The sequence below is a fragment of the Ambystoma mexicanum genome, chromosome 5q (genome assembly GCF_040938575.1).
Source record: "Ambystoma mexicanum isolate Mex_15411 chromosome 5q, UKY_AmexF1_1, whole genome shotgun sequence".
Lineage (NCBI taxonomy): Eukaryota > Metazoa > Chordata > Amphibia > Caudata > Ambystomatidae > Ambystoma > Ambystoma mexicanum.
The window spans coordinates 1,085,998,865-1,086,025,603 of NC_090933.1; the positions used below are offsets into that span (position 1 = coordinate 1,085,998,865).

The 26,739-nt window shown below is 43.4% G+C and overlaps 1 protein-coding gene across 1 annotated transcript in view; it reads right to left on the reverse strand.

The window, feature by feature from the left end:
- The window catches only part of TATDN1 (TatD DNase domain containing 1), a 463,190-nt gene that overhangs the window by 203,642 nt on the left and 232,809 nt on the right, over nucleotides 1-26,739 (reverse strand). The window contains exons 4-8 of the mRNA XM_069621594.1: nucleotides 19,432-19,495; nucleotides 18,986-19,129; nucleotides 18,849-18,891; nucleotides 10,283-10,368; nucleotides 10,137-10,177 (exon numbers count right to left, since the gene is read on the reverse strand). Of these exons, the coding sequence (XP_069477695.1) occupies nucleotides 10,137-10,177; nucleotides 10,283-10,368; nucleotides 18,849-18,891; nucleotides 18,986-19,129; nucleotides 19,432-19,495 (378 nt within the window). The remainder of the gene's footprint in view (nucleotides 1-10,136; nucleotides 10,178-10,282; nucleotides 10,369-18,848; nucleotides 18,892-18,985; nucleotides 19,130-19,431; nucleotides 19,496-26,739) is intronic.

A 26,739-nucleotide genomic window follows, 5' to 3' on the forward strand; every position in this document is an offset into this window, starting at 1 on the left:
GGTAGGTTGAATGCCGTTGGGAACCGTAGTTCAAGTCAGTAGAGAGAGAGAGTCATAAGGTGCGTGTGTGCACTGGATATGTGTGCAGCAGGTGTGGCATTCGTATGATAGCTGCTTCTTAACGGTAGGTGTGGTGGTTGGGAGATCAGGAGTATGTGTTCGTTCTGGCAGGGTGATACCAGACTGGTTCTTGCTGCGTTAGGCCGGAGGAGAACGCCTAGGCTGGCGGGTGTGCAGCCAGGTGCGTTTAGTTAGGATGATGGGGAGGATATGGCAGGTGTTGGATTGAGAACAGCTATAGAATGTGTCATAGTATCGCTGTGTTCTAATTGAGTGGTGGTGTATAGAAGAGAGTAAGCGTGGTGATGTGATATGGTGGCTTTCAGTAGGTGCTTGAGATCGAGCAACCTTCATGCTCCATGCATTCCATGCACTCCAACCGTTCCATGCACTCCAACCGTTTCATGCCCTCTGTTCCATGCATTCCATCCGTCGCACGTACTCCCTCAGTTCTATGCACTCCATCTGTTCAATCAGTTCCATGCATTCCTCCTGATCAATGCACTTCATCCGATCAATGCATTCCATCCGTTCCACTTACTTCATCTGTTACACCCTCTTCATCCGTTCCACCCACTTCATCCGTTATATAGAACATAAATGCTCAGTACTAAGAAAAATTAATGTCATAAATAATAAGAACACTGACAAGAAAAGATTAGCCAAAGAGGAGATGCGGTTGATGTTTTTAACAAACAGCCATGAGACAGGTATGAATAAATACTTAGATTGGCATAGCTTGAGCATGGAAATTACTAATCCGTTACAACACAGAAACATCTAATCATAGGCTATATTTAGATAGAACTAAATAAGCAACAAATAAATCTCTATACATCTAAACAGATAGGGCAATTACATGTAAGACCACTTCCATATCTACTGCATTAAACCATCATTACTTAGTCATTGTAAGATGGCTGCCAGATAGTACTGCACCAATCAGCCAATATAAACTAACGACAGACTGCTTATAATCTATCGATTGCTAGAGATTACTCGCGTCGGTTGCAGCAGAAACGATCTTGTGACGTTACACATGAACGTAGGAAAGGACAATACTAGTTGGGGTCAGTGGACCTAAAGCACTCCTTCCAAACAAATACAGCGCATCTACAATAGCGAAACACACTGCTAATTAGAACAGCATTTATAACATACTTGGCCGGTGTTGTTGTTTCCACAGAACCCTATTCCTCCATCTATCCAGAGAAGCGGACTAAGTACAAATGTATCGAGGCGGACTTCGTAACGAACGAGGCATAAGGGAATCACACCCTCACCCACAGGACATCTCTAAACATACCAAATCGAGTGTGTACTTAAAGTAGCTCCCTGTTGATTAACATTCATAGGGATAGAAAGACCTAACAATGTGAAACATACTTTTTACATCTTAAGTATAAACAATCAAGCAGTGTAGAGACCTCTACTATCTCTCTTCAATTTCACAGAGCGGTTTTCTGCACTACACTGTTCCTATGGAGTCCTGAATTCCAAGATTCCAAAAGACTGCCATAAAAGTGATCAATTACTTATATGAGCAACTTCAGCGAAACTTTGCAAGCAAGTGAGTGTGCAGACATGTATATACATGTTTAAAATGCAACCTAAGACTTCAGACACTGACCCACAGTTATACCTACTTGTATCTCAACAGGAAGAGAAAACACAAAGAAATGTATTTTCTTCCCCATCCATTTTGACTATTTACTAGTCGAATATAAGTGTGAGAAAATATGAAGGCTTATTACAACTCGTTAGAGATTGATAACCTTTCATCAAATGAATAAGCAATATATTCATATAATCACAATGGACTATCAATTAAAACAAGTTCATTTGAACCTCTATATACAGGTGACCATAAAATCGAAAAGGAGTAATTGACATCGTCTACTCAAGCACTCATACCATATAAACGGAATACCTGCCACTGGATAGTCCCCTGAAGAATTTTCTAAACCAATCGAGAATGAAGCAAAGAAACATGTTGGAATAACATTGGCCTAAATTAATCATGTTAGACTATTCTTTTTTTAACAAGAGTTAATGACTGATTAATTATTTTATTTGCCACACAAATTGTTACATGTGTTGTGATTGTATTTTATGTTAATAATTTGTTTATTCTTTGTTGACTCATTATCTGTTTGTAAGCATGGTTTTAAGTAAGCTCAGCTTGGGTTTACTAATGTCAAAGATGCCTCTGGCTGAATTGCTGCCAAGACCTCAGAGAAGCCCATAATGGAAAAACGAGAGTGCAAGAAAGCAAGGAAAAGCGCCCTGCCTTCCCAGCCCTTCACAGACCGTTACAGACCAGCTTGGTGTTCTCGCACCAGCGCTCTCACACCTGATTTGCAAATAAAAGGGCGCGAGAACTACAAGTCTTCTGTGATAGTCTGAGTAAAAAATCACTCAAACAAGTTGAAGCAAAAAATGTGTGGCATGGGATTCCCATTGGGGCTTGCGTGTGCGTCGGCTAAAGGGAAAAGAACAAATCAAACTGGTAATTTCTGGTTCGTTCGCTTTTTTGCTATATAGAGCTGCTCACCTTAATTGCATGACCATTGCAGTTCCGCATTTATTCATATCTTTTGTTAACAGTTGTAATAAAAATACAGTATTGTTTATCTGATGATGCCAACAGGCCCGCTCTCTTCGTAAACAATGTCCAGCCACTTTATAAGTAGCTTGCTTCCTTAACCTTTTTCTTTCATTGTCTGCCCCCGTCGAGGAATGAATGTGCAACAGTTGCATTATCCCACCGAGCCATTTTACTTTTGTATAGGCGAGCACCCTACACAAAAAGGAAATACTGAAAATGTCAATGTTAGTGCTTGACAATGGGACAATATCACTTCACAAATCAGGATTAAGTGTTGAAGCAAAATCTTAGTTTTGCCTAAAGGGAGTGCCTTGCACCTTTCTATCTTGAGAGAAGACGTTTTCAATTGCTTAATATGAACAGCAACTAGGAGTTTGAAGGGGTCTGGTAGAGTGTGAATGGACCCACAGCTCTTCCTGCTGGTTTTAGTGGAGGGAGCTGTGGCCTTCTTTGGTACTACTGATCACTGCAAAAGGCACATTAATCCCTTGTGCTTTGTGAGGTGGAACATTGTAATCTGCAGGTTACAAAACACTCACCTCTTGGCAGCGGGCACTTTAACACTCAGCTGTGTTAGAGAGATTGGAATCTGCATTTATATATTTTGACTTTATTTCTTTGTTGATACATTCAAGTAGATTTTGTTTGTCTACTGGTTGATTGCATTTAGCTAACTTTCATTATAGATGGTTTGACTCTATGCTTGGTATATTTTGTGATCGATTGAAGACTCGATTGCATCTGTTTAGCCCACTCCCTTAGTTGCATAAATCACACCTCTTCTAACCCTTTCTTAGATACTTATGCTGTCTTAGGCCCTGCCTTTTAAAGGGACCCGCACGGTCCACGTTTGTGTTTCCACTAAAAATAAATGTCCTTAAGCCCTACAACTACCAACTATTATTATCGAATAGGTCCACACAAGGTTTTTTCATAGAGCAGTCATATCTTCAGGACTAAGGGTAGTCCCTGATCCTTGGAATGACACTTGGGAGAGTGCCACATATCTGTGCAACTCAGACTAAATATATAGTACCTTCACCCCTGAGAACTACCCTGATTTGGGGAGTAATCATGAAACCATATGTAGTGCATGTGAAATCATGGATGAGCAATACCTGCTGATGTGAGTTTAAGACCAGAGAAGCCCAGGGCACGTGGGAAGCTCCATGCACCTGCTACATTGCTATTTTTCATAACACCCACAAATAAGCACCTATTCATGCAGTGTGTGAAAACCTGAAGGTATTCTCTCACCTACTCCCCTGGGATCTTCCATTCAGGTGGCATGGGAAGGGCCATTGCTTTTGGATCCCGACCCTGGGGCACACAGTAGCTAAAGTAAAGCAGAGCAAGAGAGAAAGAAGAGGAGGGGACTAAGTATCGCAGTGGTCGCGCCAGGGGCGTTGCTAGGGGGGGGCTAAGGGGACTATAGCCCCTGATCTTTTGGTTGTAGCCCCGGATAGAATCTCAGGAGCTACAGCCAAAAGACTAGCTAGCCCCCAGTCCCAACAGTTCCGACATCAGCTTAGCCCCGGGTCTTTTCCAGACCTAGCAACTCCCCTGGGTCGCGCATAGGGGAAAGCATAGCTGTGCATTCTCTAAAGTCTCTGATACTGACTCAGTGTTGAAAGGTGGATACAAATGGCGCCACTTGAGAGAAGGGGAAACAAGGGGCAGCTACACTGAAAGTGAAGTTGGGGGAAAATCCCCAAAGTGTTGTGAAAGGCTGTTTGAACTCAAGAGAAGGAATTATGTTTTGAAAAGCGAACCTTGAAAAGCTGAACCCTTTGTGTTTTGGGAACTCTTTGTGAACCTTTAAATCCAGAGTGGCCTACGCTTGGGGAAGGGAACCCTGAGAGGCCTAAAAGAAATGTGAACTTTAAGAAGCTTGGGGAAGGGAGTCCAAGCGAACCTAGGAACAATTGTGAACTAATTCATTTTGAAGCTACAAGAACCTTGCCTGGAAGATTCCAAGGGCATTTTTAAGTTGAACTATTTTTGAACTGGCAAAGCTGAACCTGACGAAAAAGCCAACCGAATCCAGCTTCTTTTGGTAAAAATGTTTTTCGTTTAAGAAAACCCTGCACAACATTTGTTTCAAGAGTGAGGGCAAGCATAAGTTTGACACAGACAGACTATTGTTTTGGAACTTACAAACCTCGACTATCCTTAGAAACATCAGTTGAGGGGAAACACAAAATAGAGACAGGGCAAGTTAGGCAGTACACCAACTCTAAGTATTTTAAATAAAGGTTTTCGAATCGTTATCTCTTGTGTCTGTGTCTTTCTTGATACCATGCCGTTATCACAAGTGCAATTCCTCTACAATATTTCATAACAGTTATTTACAAAATGCCACAAATCGCTGGTATTTACAAATGTGGGCAACTATTATTTTGTGGGCCACTTGTCTTTTTCGGCCCAGGTGCATCTATTGTCCCGGTCTGACGCTTGTTGGACCCCGGCTCCTTTGCACCATATCCCTCACTCATACATGCATACTAGCTCTCCCTCTTGACTTGCACCCTAATTCTCACTCATGATTTACCCTGGTTCATTTCTACCAACCTCTCAGGGGGACCGATAGGGAGCAATTTCACAGATTTTATTTTGTTGTCTCCCCAAGTTGTGAATGTACAATTGCAAAACTCTTTTTAGTTTGATGTTACTTTGCAGTCTGGTACTTGTAGACTTCCATACAGGATGAGGGAAAACAAGCAACCATCTTGCTCTTATTAAACGCTGGCAAGTAGTAACTAGGGACATTTTTGGGATCTTTGAAGTAATTACTGCATATGCCTGGCCCATGTGTTTACTTCTTTCATATCTTTTAATTTAAAATGCAATAAATAACTCCAAACGCCAAAACTATTAGCTTTGCCAAAGTTTGTTTTTTAGGAATGATTCGCTAGTGATATCTCCTAGAATATCACGATGGTTACTAAGCTTGCAATTGTATGATGTAGTACAATTTTGAGTTGCTACATTTACATGGAACTTTGAGGAAGGCAGTCTAGATTGCCATTGGACAGTGTCTTTCAGAAGAAATGGAGTGAGGCTAACCTGGAGGATCTATTACTAAGGAAAATAAGAAGATGGACCACTAGACAGTGCAAAAGTAGAGATGGGTTTGGCAAAGAATCTGTAGCGTGGTGGAATCTCAAGCAGTTGCTATGTAAGGTGTTTCCTTCCATTGGACTAAAGTGTGAGATTATAGACCTGTGCCACCTTCCATAGAGGTAACAGATATGTGTTTAGTAAAAGAGACCAGCAAGATCACAGGCCCTTTTCACATGTTTGGTAAGATGTGCAGATACATATTGGTGGATTACCAATCAAAACTGATGACATTTCAATCTGCATGGGATGTCAATTTCCGGGAAATGAGTGCCTTTCTTGCCAAAAGCTTTTTGTGTGAAGGTTTAGCTTCTGAGATTGTGAACAATAACAGTCTGCAATACATGCTGTCAGAAATGTGCCATTGCTTGGGTAAATGTGCAAATACACCTGACCTGACAGAACAACACTTTGTCCTGAAGCCAATGGGCTGGCGAATTGTGCGGTCACAGAGTATTTAGCTAGCATTGTTTAAGGGATTACCAATGAGGGAGGTTCTGTGTCAAATGGTTTGGGGATATAGAACCACAACTAATTTAAAAAGGAGCAAACAAGGGGCATAGTTGTAGTCTTGGATGGATCAGCAAATGTGGTCCAGTGAGTGTGGACTGTACAGAGTTCATGGAAGAAGTGGCTGTTAATCAAATCAAATACAAAATTGTGCAATGATTGCAGACATTGTGTCATATGAAGAGAGTTATGTGTTGGAGATGGGGCAATATCCCGAATCCTTGTTACACTGTCAAGGGAAAGTCAGTCGAACTGGTGAAAATGTTCGCAGATAAGGGAAGCATCGCATTGATGGAAGATAGTGATGTATGCCACACAGGGAGATTGGGGAGAACAAAACGTATGATGCAGTCAAACGAAGTGAAGGGCTGGAAAAGGAAAGCAAGAATGCAGAACAGAGGAATTTGAGGAGGCCCAATGAGCAATCTGTATTGTCAGAAATATTCACTTTTATTTGGAGGGAGCGGTTTTAGTGTGTTCCACATTGCAGCCATGACAGCCGTATAGTAAGGAGTGCTGGTAATGAAGGGAATTCCAATTTGCACACTTGAAGCATGGACTGCTGAGAAAGGTCATGCAAAGGAGCTTCTTGGTACTGAATACAAATATTTGGTGCTGGCGGTTACTATGGAGTCCCAGTAGCTGTCAAATTACAACACAACACCGGTATTGCTCTTTTTGTAAGTTATTGCTTCACTATTCAGAGATCTGTGCAGTAGTTGGGAGCATTCCCACATGTCTGAACACAAACTGTCGTAAATTAACAACATCAATGAAGGATCAAATTAAACATCTCAACCAGTTAATCAAAGTGACCTGAAATGCAAGACATTAGATGGACGTTCCAAAAGACATTCAACTGTAATAGTGTCTCCATGCTCTTAAGGCTGATCTTGCTGTGGGTATGTGATATATTTTATTTATATTGCTCTCGTACACAAGGGTTTCAGAGCGCGACAAGGCAAGGGAGGGAACAGGGGACAACAAAACAACGATCTTACTAGGCCCAGTGACATTGAGAACGCGCAAGTGCATGGGAAAGGGAAAAGGGGAAAAGTGCATGGAAGGGGGGAGAAGTGGAAAGTGCGGAACAGAGGAGAAACAGATAAAATAGTAATAAATAAAATAAATAAAGGCGATAAACGGTGGTAGTGCAGCCAGCAAGTGGCAAGTGCTGGGTTTAGCTGACAAGGTATATCTGATAAGCACAGAAGAAAAGCAGGGGGGGGACTGTATGGTGACAGATACAGACCCGAGTGCAAGGGATGGCACGGATGCAGTGCAGGAGGGTGGCAGGGTGAGCAGGTGCCTGGGCCCGGGGGACAGACGATGGCCAGGTGCACAGTGGTGAGATAGAAAACAGATTAGCAGGGGAGAAGGGCAGCAAAGGCAGAAGCAAAGAGGAAGGTCCTGAGGTGCTTCCTGAACCTGAGATGGTTCTCCTCAGGTTTCAGAGTGGCAGGGAGGCTTTTCCAAAGGGAGGTCCCAGCCGAAGACAGAGATCTACCCCCAGCTAATTTCTTTGAAAAACGACTGACCCTGAGGGAGTTGGAGGTAGAGGAGCAAAGAGCTTGCGAGGGGAGGTATTTACGGAGGGATAGTTGAAGGTATTTTGGACCCAGGCCCCTGAAAGCCTTGTGGACAATGCAGAGGGTTTTAAATTTTATCCTTGCATCCACTGGGAGCCAATGAAGAGATTTCAGAGCTGGAGAGATACAATCCCAGGGCTTGAAGCCAAGGACAAGTCTCCCAGTCCTGTTCTAGATAGGTTGTAGAGGACGAAGAGTAGAGGCAGGAAGATTTAGAAAGAGGCTGTTACAGTAGTCCCACCTAGAGAGAAAACGGTGAGCTTCTGGGGGAAGGAGAGGAAAGGCAGAGTACCTCAGAGGAGGTGCAGTAGGAGGTTTGACTTTTTAGAGACATCGGAGATGTGGGAGGAGAATGAAAGTGTGGAGTCAAAGATGACCCTGAGGTTCTTAGCCTCGCAGGTAGGAGTAAAAGGGGGGCCAAGGGAGGCCAGCCAGAAAGTGAGCGGAAAGGATGGTGAAGGTGTACCGATGAGGAGGATCTCAGTCTTGTTGGCATTTAGACAAAGATTGTTGGCGGCACACCAATCTTGAATGGCAGTTAGGAAATCAGAGATGAGAGGAGGTGGCCAAGGGAAGCCTGAAAATGTGTTCAGTGTCGTCAGCATAGCTGGAAATTTGGGGAGAAAATGGCAGATTTGCTAGGTATTGGTTGAAAAGACAGGGCGAGAGGTTAGACCCCTGGGGAACACCACGGGTAGAAAGGGAGATAGATTATAGGAAGGACCCAAATTGGACCTAGGAGGCTCGATCAGAGATGAAAGAGGTAAGCCAGGCCAGAGCCTGATTGGTGATACCCAGGTTGTCACGGAGACAGATGACCAGGGTGATATGGTTGACCGCGTTGAAGGCAGAAGAGAGATCGAGTAGGATGAGGACAGAGGGAATGTTCAAGTCAAGGTTGGAGAGCAGGTCTTCACGGATGTTCAGGAGAGCAGTTTCCGTGCTTCTGACAGCTCTGAAGCCAGATTGGTGGTCATGGAGGGAGCCCACAGAATCAGAATGAAGGTTAAGCTGAGAGATGGCCAGCTTTTCCAGGAGTAATGGAAATTAGGCGATAGTTAGCCGGACAGGAAGCTCTGGGTTTCTTGAGGAGAGGATGCACAAGGGAGTACTTCAGAGGGGAGGGGAAGGATCCTGAGGAAAAGGAAAGGTTGCAAAAAATCGGCAAAAGGGCCGGAGCGAGGGTATCAATGTGGTCCTTGATGGTTTTAGAGGAACAGGGATGAACCTGTTTTGGTGAGGCTTTTATAGTTTTGACTTGTCTAGTGACCTCATCAGGTCGCTAGACTCATGGGTAGAGTATTTGGCATAATTTCAATAGAGGTGGGAGGGGATCTGAATGTATCATTCTATGGTCTATGGTCAGACCACTTGAGGAGACCAACTCCAAGTAAAGAGTAAACATGTCAACTTGCAAGTAGCCTAAAAATAATTTCCCTCTGTCACGAACACCACTTTCTGTCCACTATCAGCTGCATCACTCTTGCAAGAGCACTTATACTCTCTGGACTATTCTAACACTTTATACAAAGAGAAACTTATTTAAGTTACAAGTGTTGCAAAACAATGCCCTCAGATCGGCTTTAAACATTCCTCGCTCCAACCACATCTCACAAGCGAGACGTAATACTAACTGGCTTCCAATAAAAGACAGGATTACATTCAGAACCTTAATGATCATCCATAAAAGTCTGTCAAATTTGGCCCCCAAATACTTGGTCGATACATTTTCTAGAAAGGATTCCTCTAGACCGACCACAGATAACTGCCTTAAGATTCCAAAATTCAATTTACCATTATGTAACAATTGTTGTATACAACTGTATATTACATTCCAAGTCATGGGATTTTGACCTGCAACACAAGTCAACTGCCTACACTGTATATTATTCTATCTTGCTGTCAATATATGAGATCACTGTGCGTTCCTGTAACAAAAGTACCTTTTTGTAGTAACTGTTGTATTTGCAACCAAAGCGCCCAGATACCCTTGGGTTCAGTGTGCTATACAAGCAAATAAACTAAACTAAACCAGTTCTTCTGTGCAAACAGGACACTGTTTCCTACTTGCTTGGCCGCAGTTATTACCACTGGAAACATGGCAATGGCCATGAATTAGGATGGGACAACCATCGTAAATATCATGATTGACAAGCTAATCATCAGAAGGGCATCAGCGGGGTTGCACACAGAATTGCCTATTTTTAATTTTCTTTCCCTTTAAAACAGAAATGTTAATGCATACTTACAACTCCACCAAAACATCTTTCCCGATTTCTCCTCATTATGTCTGTATTAAAAGAGAAACCAGTGTAAGCAATGCAGTTGTCAAGATTCGTTAATTTATAATCCTTTTTTTTTTTAAATGTCATAGAATTCCCCCAAATAAACTTACCATAGAATTCCTGGTGGGAATTTCTACAATGGAGGAACATTGGCAGTTTTGTTTGCTCCGTTAGGTCAAACTGTTTTTCAAAATACCTTCAAAACAGAATTGAAAGTGTTGAAAGTAACAATCCCCATACAAAAAACGCTCAAGCTGTCAACTCAGCAAGAGTAGCAAAAATGATGCAAGAACGAGACAGTCAAAAGAAAAAGATGACAAATATGATAACATATATAATCAGAAACTTAATCATTCATATTTTTTCTCAAGTATTTATCAACCTTAAACTGCAGCGGTATACCATATAGACTTAACTATAAAGAGTCAAGACAAGCAGGAGAGCAGTACAGTGGCAAAAGGAGTCAATCAGAGCACCCAATGCAAACCTAGGGGAAGATGTTGGACTTCACCGAGTATGGATGACTTTTGGCAAAAAAACTGTTGGCACTGTTGAGAATTTGAGTTCAAGGTTTGAGAAGGTCTATGAAGGGCAGATGTCCTACTTGTGGTAGGTGTCCATTAAGATAAGACAAAGGCTGGGCACACCGTCAGCAAACCTCACACGTGCTGGTAGTTGTGAGGTTTAGGCTCTCCTGGGAAATATCGACCAAAGCTTTACATCAATGTAAAACGTACAATATGCCCCAGCCAATGAGAGCTCGACTCATGCTACCCCTGTGATGCCTTAAAACTTCTCTGTTTGAGTTCTATATGCTGCAAGGCTACTCAGGAATTATACATGTGTGATCCTGCCTTTCACTAACCTGATTTGTGTTGTATCCTCAAATTACAGATTAGACAATGAGAACGAATAGGGGAGGACTGAATGCGCACCCGGGTGCACAAAACAGCATATTGGCACTTCATACTCCGGACTGCTCGGTGCCGCAACAGTCTGATGAGCAGTCATTATTTACAGCACTATTACTGTAATTGCAGACAATCAAAGTAGTAAACATGTTCTTTCCCGCTTATCCTTGTCTGTATTTAGTGCCTGATGGTCATAGATGTTCATAGATAATTTCTACTAAGATGTCCCTTAATCATATAGCAGTGAATCACAGCAATGACCTAACCTGCAGTCATCCAGAAGAATAGCTGCGTGTGAATGACCTTGCCAGCTCTGTCTTCCATACACCTTTTCAAATGGAGAATTAGTGGGCCGGATTAACAACATAAGCAGGCAACAAATCCCTTCCAAGCATTGGAGAGTTAAAACTGTCTCAGCAAGTCTATCAGATTTATGTTGTTTGACTTATTAAAATGTAATGTCAAGATCCTTTCTGTCTTCTACTCCGACTGCCCCTGTCCCCACTGCTCTTTCACAGCTTTTAACCAGCACAATATGGAGGTAGGCCGCAGCACTATTTGTTGCATCACTCTCACCACCATAGCACCATTTCCTTTCTGGCCACAGTAACTGGAGGAAATCCAAGCCCAACTTCCCCCATCTCAGCCCAAATGCCCCTATACAGTCCCATTTGCTTTGCTGGTCCTCTGTTTATGCTCCAAATCATGCCCCACTGATGTAATGTCTTACCCTCTGGAACCCCACTGCCGGCCATAAGGCATCAATCGTGATCTTGGAAGTTGGTGTGCTACTCAGAAAAGTCACCGTAATATCTGTCAAGATAAATCATAAGAGCTTACCTAATATCTAAACAGCGAAGGACCCTTTCCGGTTCGGAAAAAGGATTCGTAAAAAAGATTGGAAGTGCAATTTCCTGGTTTAGAATAAATGGATGAGTGCATTGGACCACTTTAACTCTGTGGAAATCAGTAAAAGACTCCCCAGAGGAGAGGGCCTGGAGCTCACTTATCGCACGAGCCGAAGTAATGGCTACCAAGAATGCGGTTTTTCATGTTACCAGCTGAATCTCTGCTGTAGCCAACCGGTTTGAAAGCCTTACAGCAAACAACCACGAGGACTACATTCAGGTCCAATTGGTGGCTTCTTTGGTGGGAATAGATGACAGATTCCATCAAAATGGTGCTTAGCCCCAGGGAGGAAATGTCTGGATTGAGATGAGTCCCTAAAGCTGACAGGTAAGCCTTGCAAGAGTCAATCTGGAGACATGAGGCGGCAAAATGCAAAATGAAGATAGCACATAATATATGGAGGAAGAAAGCGGGTTCTTGCATTTCTCCAGGGACCAATTGCTAAACCTGCATCACTTGGCTCTCGTACTGTGCTCGGGTGGAATCTTTCCTTGCCCCCTCAATGATACAGATGTTGTCCTCCGATAACCCAACAGGACCTAAAGCTTGATACTGAGGAGGCAGGCTGCTAAATACATCTATTGACAGGTGGGGTGCAAGATGGGGCCAGAAGAATCATCATGCAATCCGTTAACCTCTGGAACTTCAGAAAAGTCAGGTGAATTAAGGGAGCAAGTATACAAGTATAGGTGTACACCGAGTTGCATGGAATCTCCATGGCATTGCCTGGAGAACGCAGGCATTGGCCCACTGAAGATGCGAAGAGTGGGTACTTCTTGATCTGGTGAGGGCAGGTCCATTTGGAGAAATTGGAGAAAGAAGTGGTCTGCTGTGGCTGGTGAGATAGTATCTTTACTATTTGTATTGTGTTTGGAGGAGGAGCTATCAGCGAGGAAACTTATAAAATTGTGAGCCAATTTATGGGGTCCTCCCAAGGACACCATTCAAAGGCTAAAAAGGGGACAGATGGGCCGAATGTTGTTAAAAACTCCTTTGCCGTGGATCGTATTTAATAAATTGAACAAATTCTTACGGACAACTCTCTGCTCCCCCTAAATCTTAAACAAATTATGGTTTTGTTTTCGGAGATTCGAAACCTCCGTATGGTAACTTCAAAAGACATTGCTCAGGTTGAGTTCATTGCTGATACACAAGTGGATGTGGTTAAATTAGATATTTTTTTCCAGAATGATCAGAAACCTGGTACTTTCGGAATTGGAAGCTATTATGTTTTTGGGTTATGATGTGATGCAAGTAAAGAAAGTGTCAAATACTAGTGAGGTTGTTTGTAGACCTGCATTGAGCCCAAATCTGAGTTTTTTGGAGCCAGCTCAATGTTTTCCTCTAACTATACGTGTTTCTTGTGACACCAAACTGGTTCGTGGTGTGGTCGATCAAATTCCACCGGTTGTGCGTCCAAGCTAAGATTGGTCTTCCATTCCTTCCGCTCCGCATGGAAGCTGGTTTGGCGATATAAAATATGAATGAAAAAACATCTTCATTATTGCCTCTTGGAATTGTAGGGGCCATGCGTTCTTGACAACACACTTTGGTCCTGATTCATGGAATGTTTTCCTATGGGATTGCGCCATTATAAAACACTTCCATGAATCAGGCCCTTTGAGTCCTTATGACTCTAATCCCTTATTTGTTTACAGGAGACGTGACTTGTAGGCCTCGCCTGTGTGGATGGTTTCACCATATGCACCGTAAATCTGGTGCAGGGTCAAAGAGGTCGGCGGGCGGGGGATTTATTATGCACACTAAAGAATGGTATTGGCCTGAAAATGTCTCCTATGGAAACCAAAAGGGCTGACATTCAGTTGGTGAAATTAGGGAGTGGGTTTAGGAGAAGGCTCCTGCTATGTGTTCAATTTATATTTTAACTCTGCATTAACATCAACAGTATCTTTTTTGGACAGTTTGTCGGATCTGATGGCTGAGGCTATGACTAAAACCTTGTGTAGTATTTTAATCTTTGGAGATGTGAACAGTGAATGTCTAGATCCTCATTACTACCGGTCGAACAATAGAATAAAAGCCTCTCCCCGGGCCTTCGAAAGTGGACGTTTTATAAGGGAGGAGATGAAGGGCTGGGATCTTGTTTTGGTTAATGGTAATATTAGGAGTGATAAGGCCCCACATTTTACCTGGCAAAATGAGGGTAGAAAGTCTTCATTAGATTATGTGTTTGCTTCTGTTGTTCTAAGTTGTTTGTGTCTGAATTTTGACATGATTGACATTAATTCTAGCAATCACTGCTTACTTTCACTGTCAGTAGATTTAAATGTTGTGAAAAGTATCCATGTTAACCTGACTACCTGTTTAGATGTTAACCCAAGAAATACTGCTTTATTATGGAGACCGGGGTTGGCAACCCGCTTCAATGACAACGTTCTGTCAATTGATCCTGCTGAGAAGAACTTGTTGCTAAAACCACCTGTCTATGATTCAGTGGTGTATAACATTTTGGAGAATCTATATACACCTGAAGTCTTTTCTTAACAGTCCTCAAGGGGGCAGTGTGCACATAAGCATAGGTATGAGCAAAAAACAGTAGATAGGAAACGTTGTTTACGGAAAGACTTAAGACACGTAAACAAGGATCCCCTAGGTGCGACGGCTCAAATTAAAGCCTTGAAACAAAATTATACAATTTGGCTAAAGAAACATTGTTTTAATTTAAATACTTTGGATGCCGAGGCAATGCTCGGTTCAATCATGTCCAAAGATGCACGCTCCTTTTGGAGATTGGTAAAGACACCAGACCTCCAACTTTCTCTCCATATCCAACGGATACAAGCAGAGATTTGGGAGGCGCATTTTGCCAAGTTGTATGATGAAAAAGGAGGAGGTAACGAAAAAGGGTACTGAAGTGACTGGGAACTGGCCAAGTGTATTGAACTGAATTTAGAAAGGGTTTGAGCCCTTATTAAGAAAAGCAAAACATTAAATGCACCAGGCCCAGATGGGCGGGCTAATGCTATCTTAAAATCTAGTCAATCTAGGGGCAGCCATTTTGTGGGGCCAGTTTCAGAATGTTTTACGATTGAATATTTTCACCGCTAATTGGTAAAAGGCCTTGATTATTGTAATATATAAAACTGGCGACATATTACAGCCTAAAAATGATCGGCCAATTTCTCTAGCAAGATATTTGGTGCTTTGATTCTTCAGGAACTCCAGAGCTGGGCATCTAGTGTAGGTATTAACAACAAATTTCAATCAGGCGTCCGGGCAGGCAGGAGTACTGCCCAAAAGTGATTTGTAATCCATTAGTTGCAAGAGCAAGCACAAAGGGAATAAAAAGAGTTCTTTATTGTGCCTTCTTGGACATTACAAAGGTGTTTGATTGCATTAATAGGGCTATGTTTTGGGCCAAATTAGACAAGCTGCTTTGTCCACACGTCATATTGAGTAAGTTGATTGCCCTGCACTCTGAGACCGAGATCAAAGTTAGATTAGATCAAAATGGTAACACAGGATGGATCAGAACAAAGCGGGATTTACATCCAAGGCTGCGCTTCGGCACCTTTTTTCATTTAACTTGTATATTAGCAATCTTGGTGTAATTTTTTAAGACATTTTTAATAATCCCCATAAATTGGGAAACCTTCAAATTAATAATTTGGTATACTGATGATGTTGTTTTATTTGTCTTAACTCCTATCGGCCTGCAGAGAGCCTTGGCAGCGACAAAGGCCTATATTGTATCAACAGATTTGATGTTAAACATAAATAAATCAAAAATGTTAATGATAAACTATATTAAACAAAATAAGATTAATTTTAACTGCTTTTAGAATCACACGTGTTTAGAAGTGGTTAATAAATTTAAATATTTTGGCGCTGTAATCTATGCTAGGTCCTCTACTCGGCTAGCATTGGAAAATCTGCAATGAAAAGTTAAGGTAAACACAGCTAAAACAAGGGTATTTGATATAGAATGCGGTTGCTTGTTCGGCGGTCCCTATTTTAAAGTACTATCACCAAAAACAGTTCCTCATCTGCTGCATGGAGCCAAAACAGGTCTGTTGCATGACTTCTGGGACAAGGGCGACTCATTGTTATGGAAGTACAACTTATCTTTGCCGCGTGGAACTCCGATTTCAGTCGCAAGACATGAGGCTGGTCTGATTTTGATACGTGCCCAAGCAGATTGGAAAAAAGTTCAGCTGTGGAGAAATGTTTTAATGCCCTGGTTAATTGTGGGTTTTCAGCTTTAAACAGAACTGAGTTTGAACTCATGTAGAGTTTTATTTGAATGGAAGCTCAAAATGACTGAACTGCACGAGTTCTATAACATTATTAAAGATGACCTTATAGGCCTGATTCACAGAAGCATGTTATAATGGCGCAATCCCATTGGAAAATGTTCTGTGAATCAGGCTTTATATGTTTGCCTCACAAGATTACAAAGAATATATTTGAAACAGGCTGGATCAAAAATTGAGCGTCCACAATGAATTACCATCTTTTTTATCAGTTTATTTGCCGAAACATCCTTCAAGATCGCATAGAGGTGAAATACTACGTTTTAAATTGAATCTATTTCCAACAGGAGAAGTCTTGGGTGCAAGGGAAAAAATACCAAGGAATTTGCGTCAATGTAGATTCTGAGCTCAAGAAGTGGAAACATCAAACCATCTTTAAATTGTTTTTCCACTACTTGGTCGCTATGAAGTTTTTGTTCGATTTATTTCAGATGTTATTTTTAAATAATGATTTCTTTTGGGTCAGGATTTTGAATAGTAATGAAATTTCACTGGATATTTTTGGAATTGATTTTAAATAAGTGATTGATTGCTTATTCTTTTATCATTTTTATTCGAACCGTATTGTGTGTTTTAATCATTGTTGTTTTATTGCAAAGGTTTCTTTTCTTTAAACCATAAGCAATTAATAAATAAATAAGAAACTGCACTAAAGCTTGGTTTATTTCCTTTTTACAGTTCACAGCAGCCAAAATAGGTCGAGGAATCTGCCATCTTTGTCTACTGTTCTGGGAAGTATTTGTATTTTATTTCATTTATAAGGCGCTTTTCGCTAAAGGTGCTGAACAATAGAAGAATTCAGAAAATGGTACAATCAAAATGATACAAATGCGTAGAGATTACATCTGGTATTGTTTTTTCAAGAAGCAAGAGACGAAAGAAAGTAGAGTTTAAAATTTGTTTGGAAGAGAAGATGAGGAGGGAAGGGAAAGAGGAAGAGCGTTCCAATGCTAGGAGCCAGGAGAAAAAAAGAGCAGACGAGGCACAGGGAGGCTTAGGAACAGGTAAGAGAAATAGATTCTGAGAACGTAAAGAACGTGAAGGGGGGTAGAATGATAGTAGGGAATAGAGATAAGGGGGGGGCAGACCATGTGTGCATTTGAAGACAATAGAGAAAAAGTGACACAAAAGACGAGATTCAAAAGGAAGTAAGGATATTGAAAGCAGGGAGGATGTAATTGGGGACCGAGGGAGCCAAGAAAAAGGGAGAATTACAGAAGAATTATAGATGGAATGGAGAGGGAAAAGGTGGCAAGCAGGGAGACGAAGCAGTAAAGATGCACAGTAGTCAATACGGGAAAAGGCATGGGAAAAAAGAAGAATTTTAGTGGCATGAAAAGAAAGATAAGGACGAACACAGCGAATGTTAAACAGGGCAAAGCGGCAAGAGAGGGCAATAGAGGAGACATGAAGGAAAAAGGAAAGGGAAGGATCAAAGATAATGCCTAGGTTGCTCGCTGAGGTAAAAAGGAAAAAGAGGATGGGGGTAAGATTAAAGAGGGAGCAGATGGTGTAAGAGAGATTGTTGAAGAGGGAAAGAACAAAACCTCTGTTTTTGAGGGATTAAGATGTAGACATTGGGAGGACATCCAGTTCTGAACAGCTAGAAGACAGAGGGAGTGGAGCGCAGAGTCAAAAAAAGAGAAGGAAAGGAAGATCTGGGTGTCATCAGCGTGAAGGTAGAAAGAAAGGTGATGGGAGGAAATAAGAGCAGAGAGAGGAGCAGTATACAGAGAGAAAAAAAAGGCCAAGTACCGAGTCTTGGGAGACAACATGAAGAAGAGGGAGTGAAGAAGAGTATCCGGGCCAGGTAATGGAATAAGTCTGTTGCGAGAGATAGGCGAGAGATCATTCAAGAGCAGACCCACATTCTAGACCAGGAATGGAAGTGTGGCCTATATGGTTTTGGGATCAGGTTTCTCTATTTTCCCTAAGGCAGGGTTGTAGATGAATGGCAATACGCCATTAGGGTATTGAGTAACAAGAGATTTTCTTCATAGGTAAATGGGGGATACCATGTTGAATCCAATGAAGCCATGACATCTCTCCAGAGGATGTCCCCTACCATGTGATCCTCTCTCATGTAGCCGCCTCCAAGGTCAGGATCAGGAAGCGGCTGCCGTCCCCTGGCCACATGGGAGGAGGTTACTGCCGGGAGATCAGTGATGACTACATTGGATTCATCACAGAGTCCTTTTCCTCAAGGGGGAGTCTATCCCTATGAGGTCCTCCCGCTTATTACCACCCTTAGGGGGAGTATTGGGTAGCACCCTCGCTACCATACCCTCACAGGCAAGGGCTCCCCCCCCATGGGGAGAAGTCCATCCCATGAATCGTCACAATGTCTACACTGCTTGCTTACTGAAGCAATATATAAATAGGCACAAGTTGGAAAAGCCTTAATGTATTGTTGTTTATATGTGACTAGAAAATGTGCTAATACATTGCTTATGTTAGGTCTGAGACACAAATAACTCTAGTGCTTTTATGCGTCCATTTTTCAGATCAATTTTTTGCATCTAAAAATCTAAAGAGTGGAACAATAATTGTTCCATCACACCGCCTACCAGGAACTCACTTACTTGAGCTGTGTTTCTTTTGGGCAAAATTGCAGTCTATCAAAATCTGCAAAACAAATAAAATGTGTGCCTTAGTTAAAATGCAGGCCTTTCGCGGGTAATCGAGGCAATGTAAATTACAAAGCATTGTCAACACTTACCCAGTCCACATTCTCCAACAGCAATGACTTTCCCCTTATTGTTTTCCATCAGATTTTGCAGCTCTGCTAAATATTGGTCAGGATCGTTCTGTTCGAAATCTCCGCAACGTGTAGGGTGGCATCCCACTGTACTGTAAAACCTGTCTGGGAACAAATTAAAATTCAGATCCGAGTTCTGAGAGAGAATTCAGAGGTTGTCATTTCAATGGTCGACAGATGGACAGACACACACACACTGTATGAAGAAAAGTCCCAAGTGTCTGCAAAGACCGTGCTTTCAGCAATGGGTCACCATCTTATCAGTGAACTGCAAACAAAACAAAACAACTTGCAACTTAAGAATGTGGTTCTGTTAAAGTGCCTTCAGTATATATATAAAACAGTTAAAAAAAAATACCCATTAAGGGTGATCTAAACTGATGCCATTTCATGAAACGGATATATACCATTTGTCTGTGCGAGCTGCAGCGCTTCTTTGCTATCTGCAAGATTTCCCCCTGTAATCACAAACTGAGGCAGAACAAAAAAAAGAAACAACTGTTACAATGCATCTACAGCTGTTCGAAGATTTAGCAAAAATATTCAGATATTGGGAGAATTATAAGTAATCAACATAATTATTTTTTTACATTTCCCAGAGCACGGACATGACATCCCATTGGGTTACTGAAGAAATGTACAAGCGTGCAGGTCTTAATCTCAACTATAAAAAAGTTAAATAACAGACATTTAGGGCCTTATTACAAGTGTGCAGCTATTACACCCTGTAATACCTCCAAATGTGTTCCCGGTTCCCACAAGCAGTAATTACCAGGGCCGGTAGGTGCACAAGATTAGAAGTCATGCATACTATTCCGGTATTCCCCATTTTGAAGTCCGATAGGACTCCATGGGGATCCGGTGTTAGGCAGAAACCTGTGCAGTTCCCTCTGGGACCACTGCAAAAGATTTAGGACTACAGGTGTTTGGCAGTAAACCCACTTGGTAGCAGTCTGTACCACACAGATTCACTTGGTAGCTGTGGCTGAGCAGTCAGACTTCCCTCAAGAAGAGTTAGGCAGTATACAGAGTATTCACAATAGGTCAAGATGACACAATAGAACAAGTAAACACTGACCAGGGCTTGGTGTAAAAGAGATATAATTATTTACTTAAAAACCACATCTAGTAAAACACACAGGCACTAATATTAAGCAGTTCAAAAACACGATCACTAAAAGATATACACTCCCTTAAAAGAATATTAGACAAGTCTTAAGTAAAGCCCCACTTATTTTCAGACAGCAGTGAGCGCTTAACGTAGATGGCACTCTAACAGTTCGTTTTAAAAAGGGAGAGAAAAGCAGAGAACAAATTGAACAGATCCCAACACTTTTACAAGAACATAACAAGAGAGGAAGGCAAAGTAAAACCGTGAATTCCGAGTCAGTAGGCTGGATCCGCTTTAAGAGGATCGAAACGAAATGTGTCCAAGGTCACACGGTTGCAGTGCACAAAAAAGTCTTGTAATGTTTCAAAAAGGAGTTGGACCAAAGAAAGGGACCAGTTAGAGGGTCAAGGCGGCCAGCCCAGTCCAGAAGGTTAAGGAGTTATTATTACCTTGTAGCAATCTTTAGAAAGGGAGGCCTGGCGGACACGGTACCTTAAAGTGGTGAGAACACTCCAGCGGGGGCAGTTGTTCCTGGCAGCGGATGCAAGTCGGTGCTACGTCCGGGGGAAGAGAGGATCTCGTCGTGGCGGAAGACAGGAGTCTGTTGCACTGCCAGGGAAGAAACCAGCCGCAGAGTTTCTCAGGTACAAGGAGCGGTCCGTTGATTCGCGGTTCAGTGGTGAGTGGCTATCCGGCCGCCGGGGTGCTTGGCACGGGCAGTTCGACCACAAACCGGTCTGGGGTGCGAAGAAAAGAGGGTAAACTGGTTGTGCCCACCAGTCAGGGGAAGAAGCCTCTCCAGCCGGGAGATCTTCTCTGTCGTCGGGAAGTGGTGAGTCGGTTCTGCAGGGCTCCACCGGTGGTGTCGTCGTGGCAGGTCGGCTCAGCTTCTCCCTCGTCGGATTCTCAGGTCCTGTGGCGACTTCTGAATCCAGTCCCAAAAGCCCTGCTTTTATGCAGCGTGCCCCATTCACTCAGCCTAGCTGTCAATCAAACATGCTAAGTGGTGAGCCACTTGGGCTAATCACACAAGGGTGCGACTTGAATTACCAAGGTAACTCAGTCCAGGGTGCCTAAACCCCCTCCCACACCCCCTGTGGTACCCAGACAGAGTGGCACCACTTTTGGAGGCTTCTGTGGAGAAGCCCGCCAAAAAGTGGAACAAAGGGCTCGACTTGGGTTGGAGTCACAGAAGAGAACACAAACGCCATTTTAGAATCGAGTCTTGGCAAAAAAATACCAACCGGAGAATTAATATTAATTAAATAAACCAGCGGTATGTTCGAGGCTATGAGAATTAAATAATTAAAGTTGGTAGCCTCGAACAATGGGACAATCCCATAGGAAAATATTCGCGGTCGAATATAAAAAGTAGTTTCCACTGCCACCAGCCAAAACTCGATCAGGGGGGACGGAGACGTGCCCCCTCGACTAACAGACCCCGGGGCAATCGAATTGCCCTGACCAGTATGTCCACAATGTGATGGTTTGTACCGGTTTATGTTAATAATTTGGGACTAGTAAAGCCAATGGTGACTTTACATGCCCTGGGAGACAGTAGTCAGTCCCAGGGTATGGAGTCTATGCTGGGGGGTCACTATGACACCCCTGTGTTACTGCACGGAAGGTGCTGTGTAACACACATAAGAAAAACACATGAGACCCTATGGAAGGACCCCACAGCCCATAAAACACATTACCAATCAAAGGAATACCATTAATCATGTCCAAGAGTGTGAGAAAAAGAGTCTCACTCTTGGCAGGAGAAAAAAACAAACTCCAGAAATCCAGCAAAGCTGCTGGGGGACTCACTAGGTTAGGAAATTCTGCCTATAGATACAATTCTCCCTAACATCCGGTAATTACCCCATGTAGGAGTACTGCACCAGATAATTACTGCATGCAGCACTGCTTTTGTGTGGCGTTAAAATCGCCACCAAAAACCAACCACAAAAATTTGTTCCAAAAAATGTTACTTACAATTTGGCAATTACCTGGTGTTTTACCACTGCTACCAAAATTGTAATCAGGCCCACAGAGTTACTTACACAGTATTTGCAAAATTGGTTTGAGTGTAAAATGAGGCTTGGTGGGTCAGGACAGGGAATGGGTGGGAAGGGCACAATGCAAATAAATAGGATAGAAAGGGTATAAGGAAAGGCAGATGGCAGGTAATGAGACGGGACAGAAACAGGAATCTGTGGACGGCAGGGAGATTTAACAGGGCAGATTGGGTGTCGAGTGAGCTGCTGAGTGACTGCAGACTTTGGCAGACCGTGGCAGGGAGTGGAGGAGTGGAGGAGCCTGCCTGTCAGTCTGTGCGGTGAGCCCTTTTTCTGTGTGATTTGTGACCTTGCTCGACCACTCTGGCCGCCGTGATGGGACGGTGATCATTTCTGAGCAAACCCCTATTGTAAGGACTAGGGACGAGGGACCCAGGACTTAGCAAACTACGCTAAATACAGTATAATACTGTATTAGGAATCGGGCAGGCATGACGCCTCCCCTCGCACCCTCCCCTCCCCTGGAGGTGGAATCTTTCCCTGCCTCCCCCTTGTCTGGTCCCCCGTTTCCTGTGCTAGCCTCGCCGCCAGCCCCTGTAGCTCCTAGTCTTACCTGGCCACCCGCTCCTGAAATGGAGGTCACCCGTCGCGTCTTGCGGCCACCGAAGGAAGCATCGAAGGAAGCCAGTGCTCTGAAACCGAACTCGAAGAGGAGGGGCGAGAAGTCTTCGGTGCCGAAGCGGGTACCGAAGCGGACAATCTCGTCAGACCCACCTGACTCCTCGCCAGACTTTTCGGTGAAGACCGCGAAGACACCGAGGATGAATCTGTCGAGATGTGATGAGTCTCTCCTGGTCAACCCGTCTGAGGCGCCACCCGGCTCACAGCCACCTCGAGTGACTTATCAAATTCAGCCGGAGCTCGCGCCCTCGAAACCAGCTTCTTTATATCAGGCTGAGCAAAACTCGCAAGCCCCGTTTACCTCCCGTGTGGAGGAGGAGACGGGTCTTTCGAGTAATTCATTAGCTCCGGAGAGACGAACCCCAAACGAAACATCTAGTCTGGAAAATAACATCTCCAGTAACCAAGTAACTGAAACCTATACTGCTATGAGTCTGAGCGGGGTCAGCAACCTGGAGTGCCGCATGCAGCAAACTACGACTCCAACAATTCCCAAAAAAGGTGAAAAAGTCAGACTGACAAATGCAACGCATATTTCAACTGAAACTTTATGCACTGCTATAGTCCACAACGTGCAAGTGAGTGAGGTCCTGGAGAGTCCAACTGAAGCCCAGATCACTGCAGAGGACGCCCAATTAATAGACATCACCAACAGACTCACTGGAATCATCCCAGTGTCGAAAAAACCTCAAGACTGTCAATCCTTTGCACGCTCCTGTCTTTTGCAATCCACAGGACGGAGTTGACCACTGCTGTGAGCCAGGTACTTCTAGTGTATCTGGTTCACATGCAGTGGCCGACCAAACGATGCTAAAAAAGCATGATGGGGCGGCAATTCAAGTAAAGAAAAAAAAAGATAAACAAGGACTTCAAACGGATGGTGTGTCTAAACAACTTACCCCCGCACTAACCAAACTATATCGACATAATCCTAACAGGATGAGAAGAAGAGCGACCCTAAAACCAAAAGTACCTTTAAGTAAAAAAAATGGGCCCAAAGAACGGACCTGGCATGCCTTTTACTGTTGCAGCAATGAATGATTTCTTTAAAAAGAAATTAGAGACTCGACTGAATCTGCAGCAGGAGTTGTCGGACAGTGAAATCTTGGAAAGTTGCTCGCAAACAGAAACAGAAATTACATCATTAAAAAGCTGCACAGAAGAAGCTATTACACCTTCAAAACTTCCTGACTCTGCTTCTACAAAAACGCTGACAGAGAGTTTGCCGGCACTGAGATGGCACTACACCAACAAAACTGTAACAGTGAGAAAAGAACAATGTTTGAATGGGGAGGCGAGGGACTGCCCATCCCCTGCGAAACTTGGAGCCAAAAGTACAAGCTCAGCCGAAAGACAAACAATTCTCCAGCGACTGCAAAGTTCTGCGAATACTTCACTAATCCCGCATCTGACACCATTTGAGCGAGGAAACGAGACGATCACAAGCCCACAGAGGTCGGACTCCCAAACTACACTATGCTCATCATCGAGGTCAGGAAACATAATGCCATCAGCTGAGCCTAAGCATGATGAGCGTGTGCGGGCAAGTGCTACAAAGTCAGCAAAAACTCCAACGCTGTCGTACACTCCTATACGCATGCGTAGACTGAGTGAAACACAACAACCATCGTTACAAGACCCTCTCCAACAAAAGGCTGACATAATGACCATTATGTCTACTGTAATAATTGCGATGGCACCTTTCAGTAAGCTATATGAGAGCCTAAATGATATTCTCCGCGATCAGATGTCAATGCTGGCCTCTATGCAGTCAAAATTAAACTATCTGGAAGGGTACATTGTCGGGGCAGGAGGCATCCCGATACCCAGGGCAGATGGACCGCCCATCAGGAATGATCCCAAAATAATGCAGCCCCCTCTGGAGCTGCTTACACCGGACGGAGAAAACGCCAAGGGAGGGCCAGACTGTAATGAAAGAAATCCTACACTAATGTCGACTGCCACTTCTGAGACAGACTTAACAGCTGCTCAACAAAAAACAAGAAGAAGTGCATCAGCAATGGTACAACTGAAGGATCCTCTAGACGAGATAATTGCAAATATAGAGGAAGAGGATGAAGTCTCTCAGGCTGATCGCTCAAACGAGGTAACAGAAGGACTCACTAAACACGCACCAAATCCCTTCTCCTATACAAAGTCAGGTGAAGGGATGAGCAGGCCTGCCAAAGGCCTCCGGGATAACCCTAAGGTTTTTTCCTACGGTATATTCTCTCAGCAAAAGTCGATTGTCCATCTTACTTCCAAGAAAGACAAGAACACGCCAGCTGTGGTTTCTGGCCTACAAGCCCCGGGGCGGCGAACAAAGACGGCTGCAAGAAGAGTAACCCCTATGCTTCAACCAAAGGAGGGTACCCCTGCATGCGAGATCCGGGCCACTGAAGTAGATGGCAGTCAGGCAAAGAAAACACACCCAGTTCTCACGGTGGATGACCAGTCAGACTGGAGTACGATAACCATCGATGAGATAGGGTACAAAAACAATACCAGGAAAACCCCGAAGAGAAAAGTGGCGGAAGTGGAAACAGATACCCCTAACAAGGAACCTCCGATCAAAGTCCAAATACATGACCACCCGGCATCATCGCCGAAGTACTCAGAGAAAATTCAAAAAAGCCAAAAATTGCTATTTGGAGATGTATTGAAACCAAGGTCGAACTCAACGTGCACAAAAAGAATGCAACCAGTGCATAGAACAAGTCCGAACATTTGGAGAAACGCCCGACCCTCACCCGAGCCAGCATATCGTCGGCGAAACGAGTTGACGATTGACACAAAAATTTCAAACTCGAAGGTGGAAATGGGTCGCAGAAACGTAATCGCACATGTGCAACACTCCCCTCGGGTGGAATCGAATTCTAAAAGCACTAGAAGATCGGAACCTGAAAGACCCCCAAAAATGGAATCTAAGAAAATAGTAAGCGACTGTATTCTAAGATTGAAAAGCACAAACCCAAATCTGGGCAGAGTGACCATGAACAGAACTAACATCCTAAAAATCCTAATGCAAATTCCAAGCTTAAGACATATTCGAAACCAGGACCTCTGGATGGTGGAGCCAAGCACGTCTGGAAGACTCGATTATTCCTATATACATCTCAATTCCAAGAATATCGAATCTCAATTATTGAAGGAAACTGAAACCCTCCTGCGGCTGGGTTATGAACTAGTGGAAATAAAATGTTTGAATAAACAAACAGATTCCTCACTAGAAGTGGGTAGGGCAACACCCAACCCCAACACTTCTAAACCACCGAAAAGAGACACGCGTGTTCATTATATCAGCAGGATGGAACATATCCGTCCGGTTTATAAGGAGCAAAAAACGGACACGCACAGAACTCAAAAATCCAACCAGGGGGGAAGAAAAAAATCTAACAACGCCCCCGAAGGCGAAGGACGGATGGAACAGCATCAAACACGAAATGAAAGACATCCCTCTTTCCCAAGGAATGCACAAGCACCAAACAAGCATGATGTAACAGGGGCAAATCAATCAATGCCCTGGTCCTGGTCCAACTCTAAGAGGACCCCGCGAGGTAACCAGTAGCCACGATCAGTGGTTGACGCGACCTATCATCCATCAATCCAGGAAGAACTAACTGATGGGAAAACACCACCAAAGAAGCTTCTAAAACTTGGCTGTTGGACCACGAGGGGCTTTTGGCATTTAACTAAAGCAACCGATGTGAACCTAGGGCATTTCGACATTATGTGTCTCCAAGAAACATGGCTGACCTCCAAACCGCAGCTGGATGGATATGAAATCATCTATACAGCTGCAAAGAAAGGGGCAACAGGACGCCCGTACGCAGGACTCTTAACCATGGTCGGAGCGAGCTCCGGAGTTGATGTTGTGGAAACTCTCCCGTCACCGTATTGGATCCAAGCATCAATCTTAA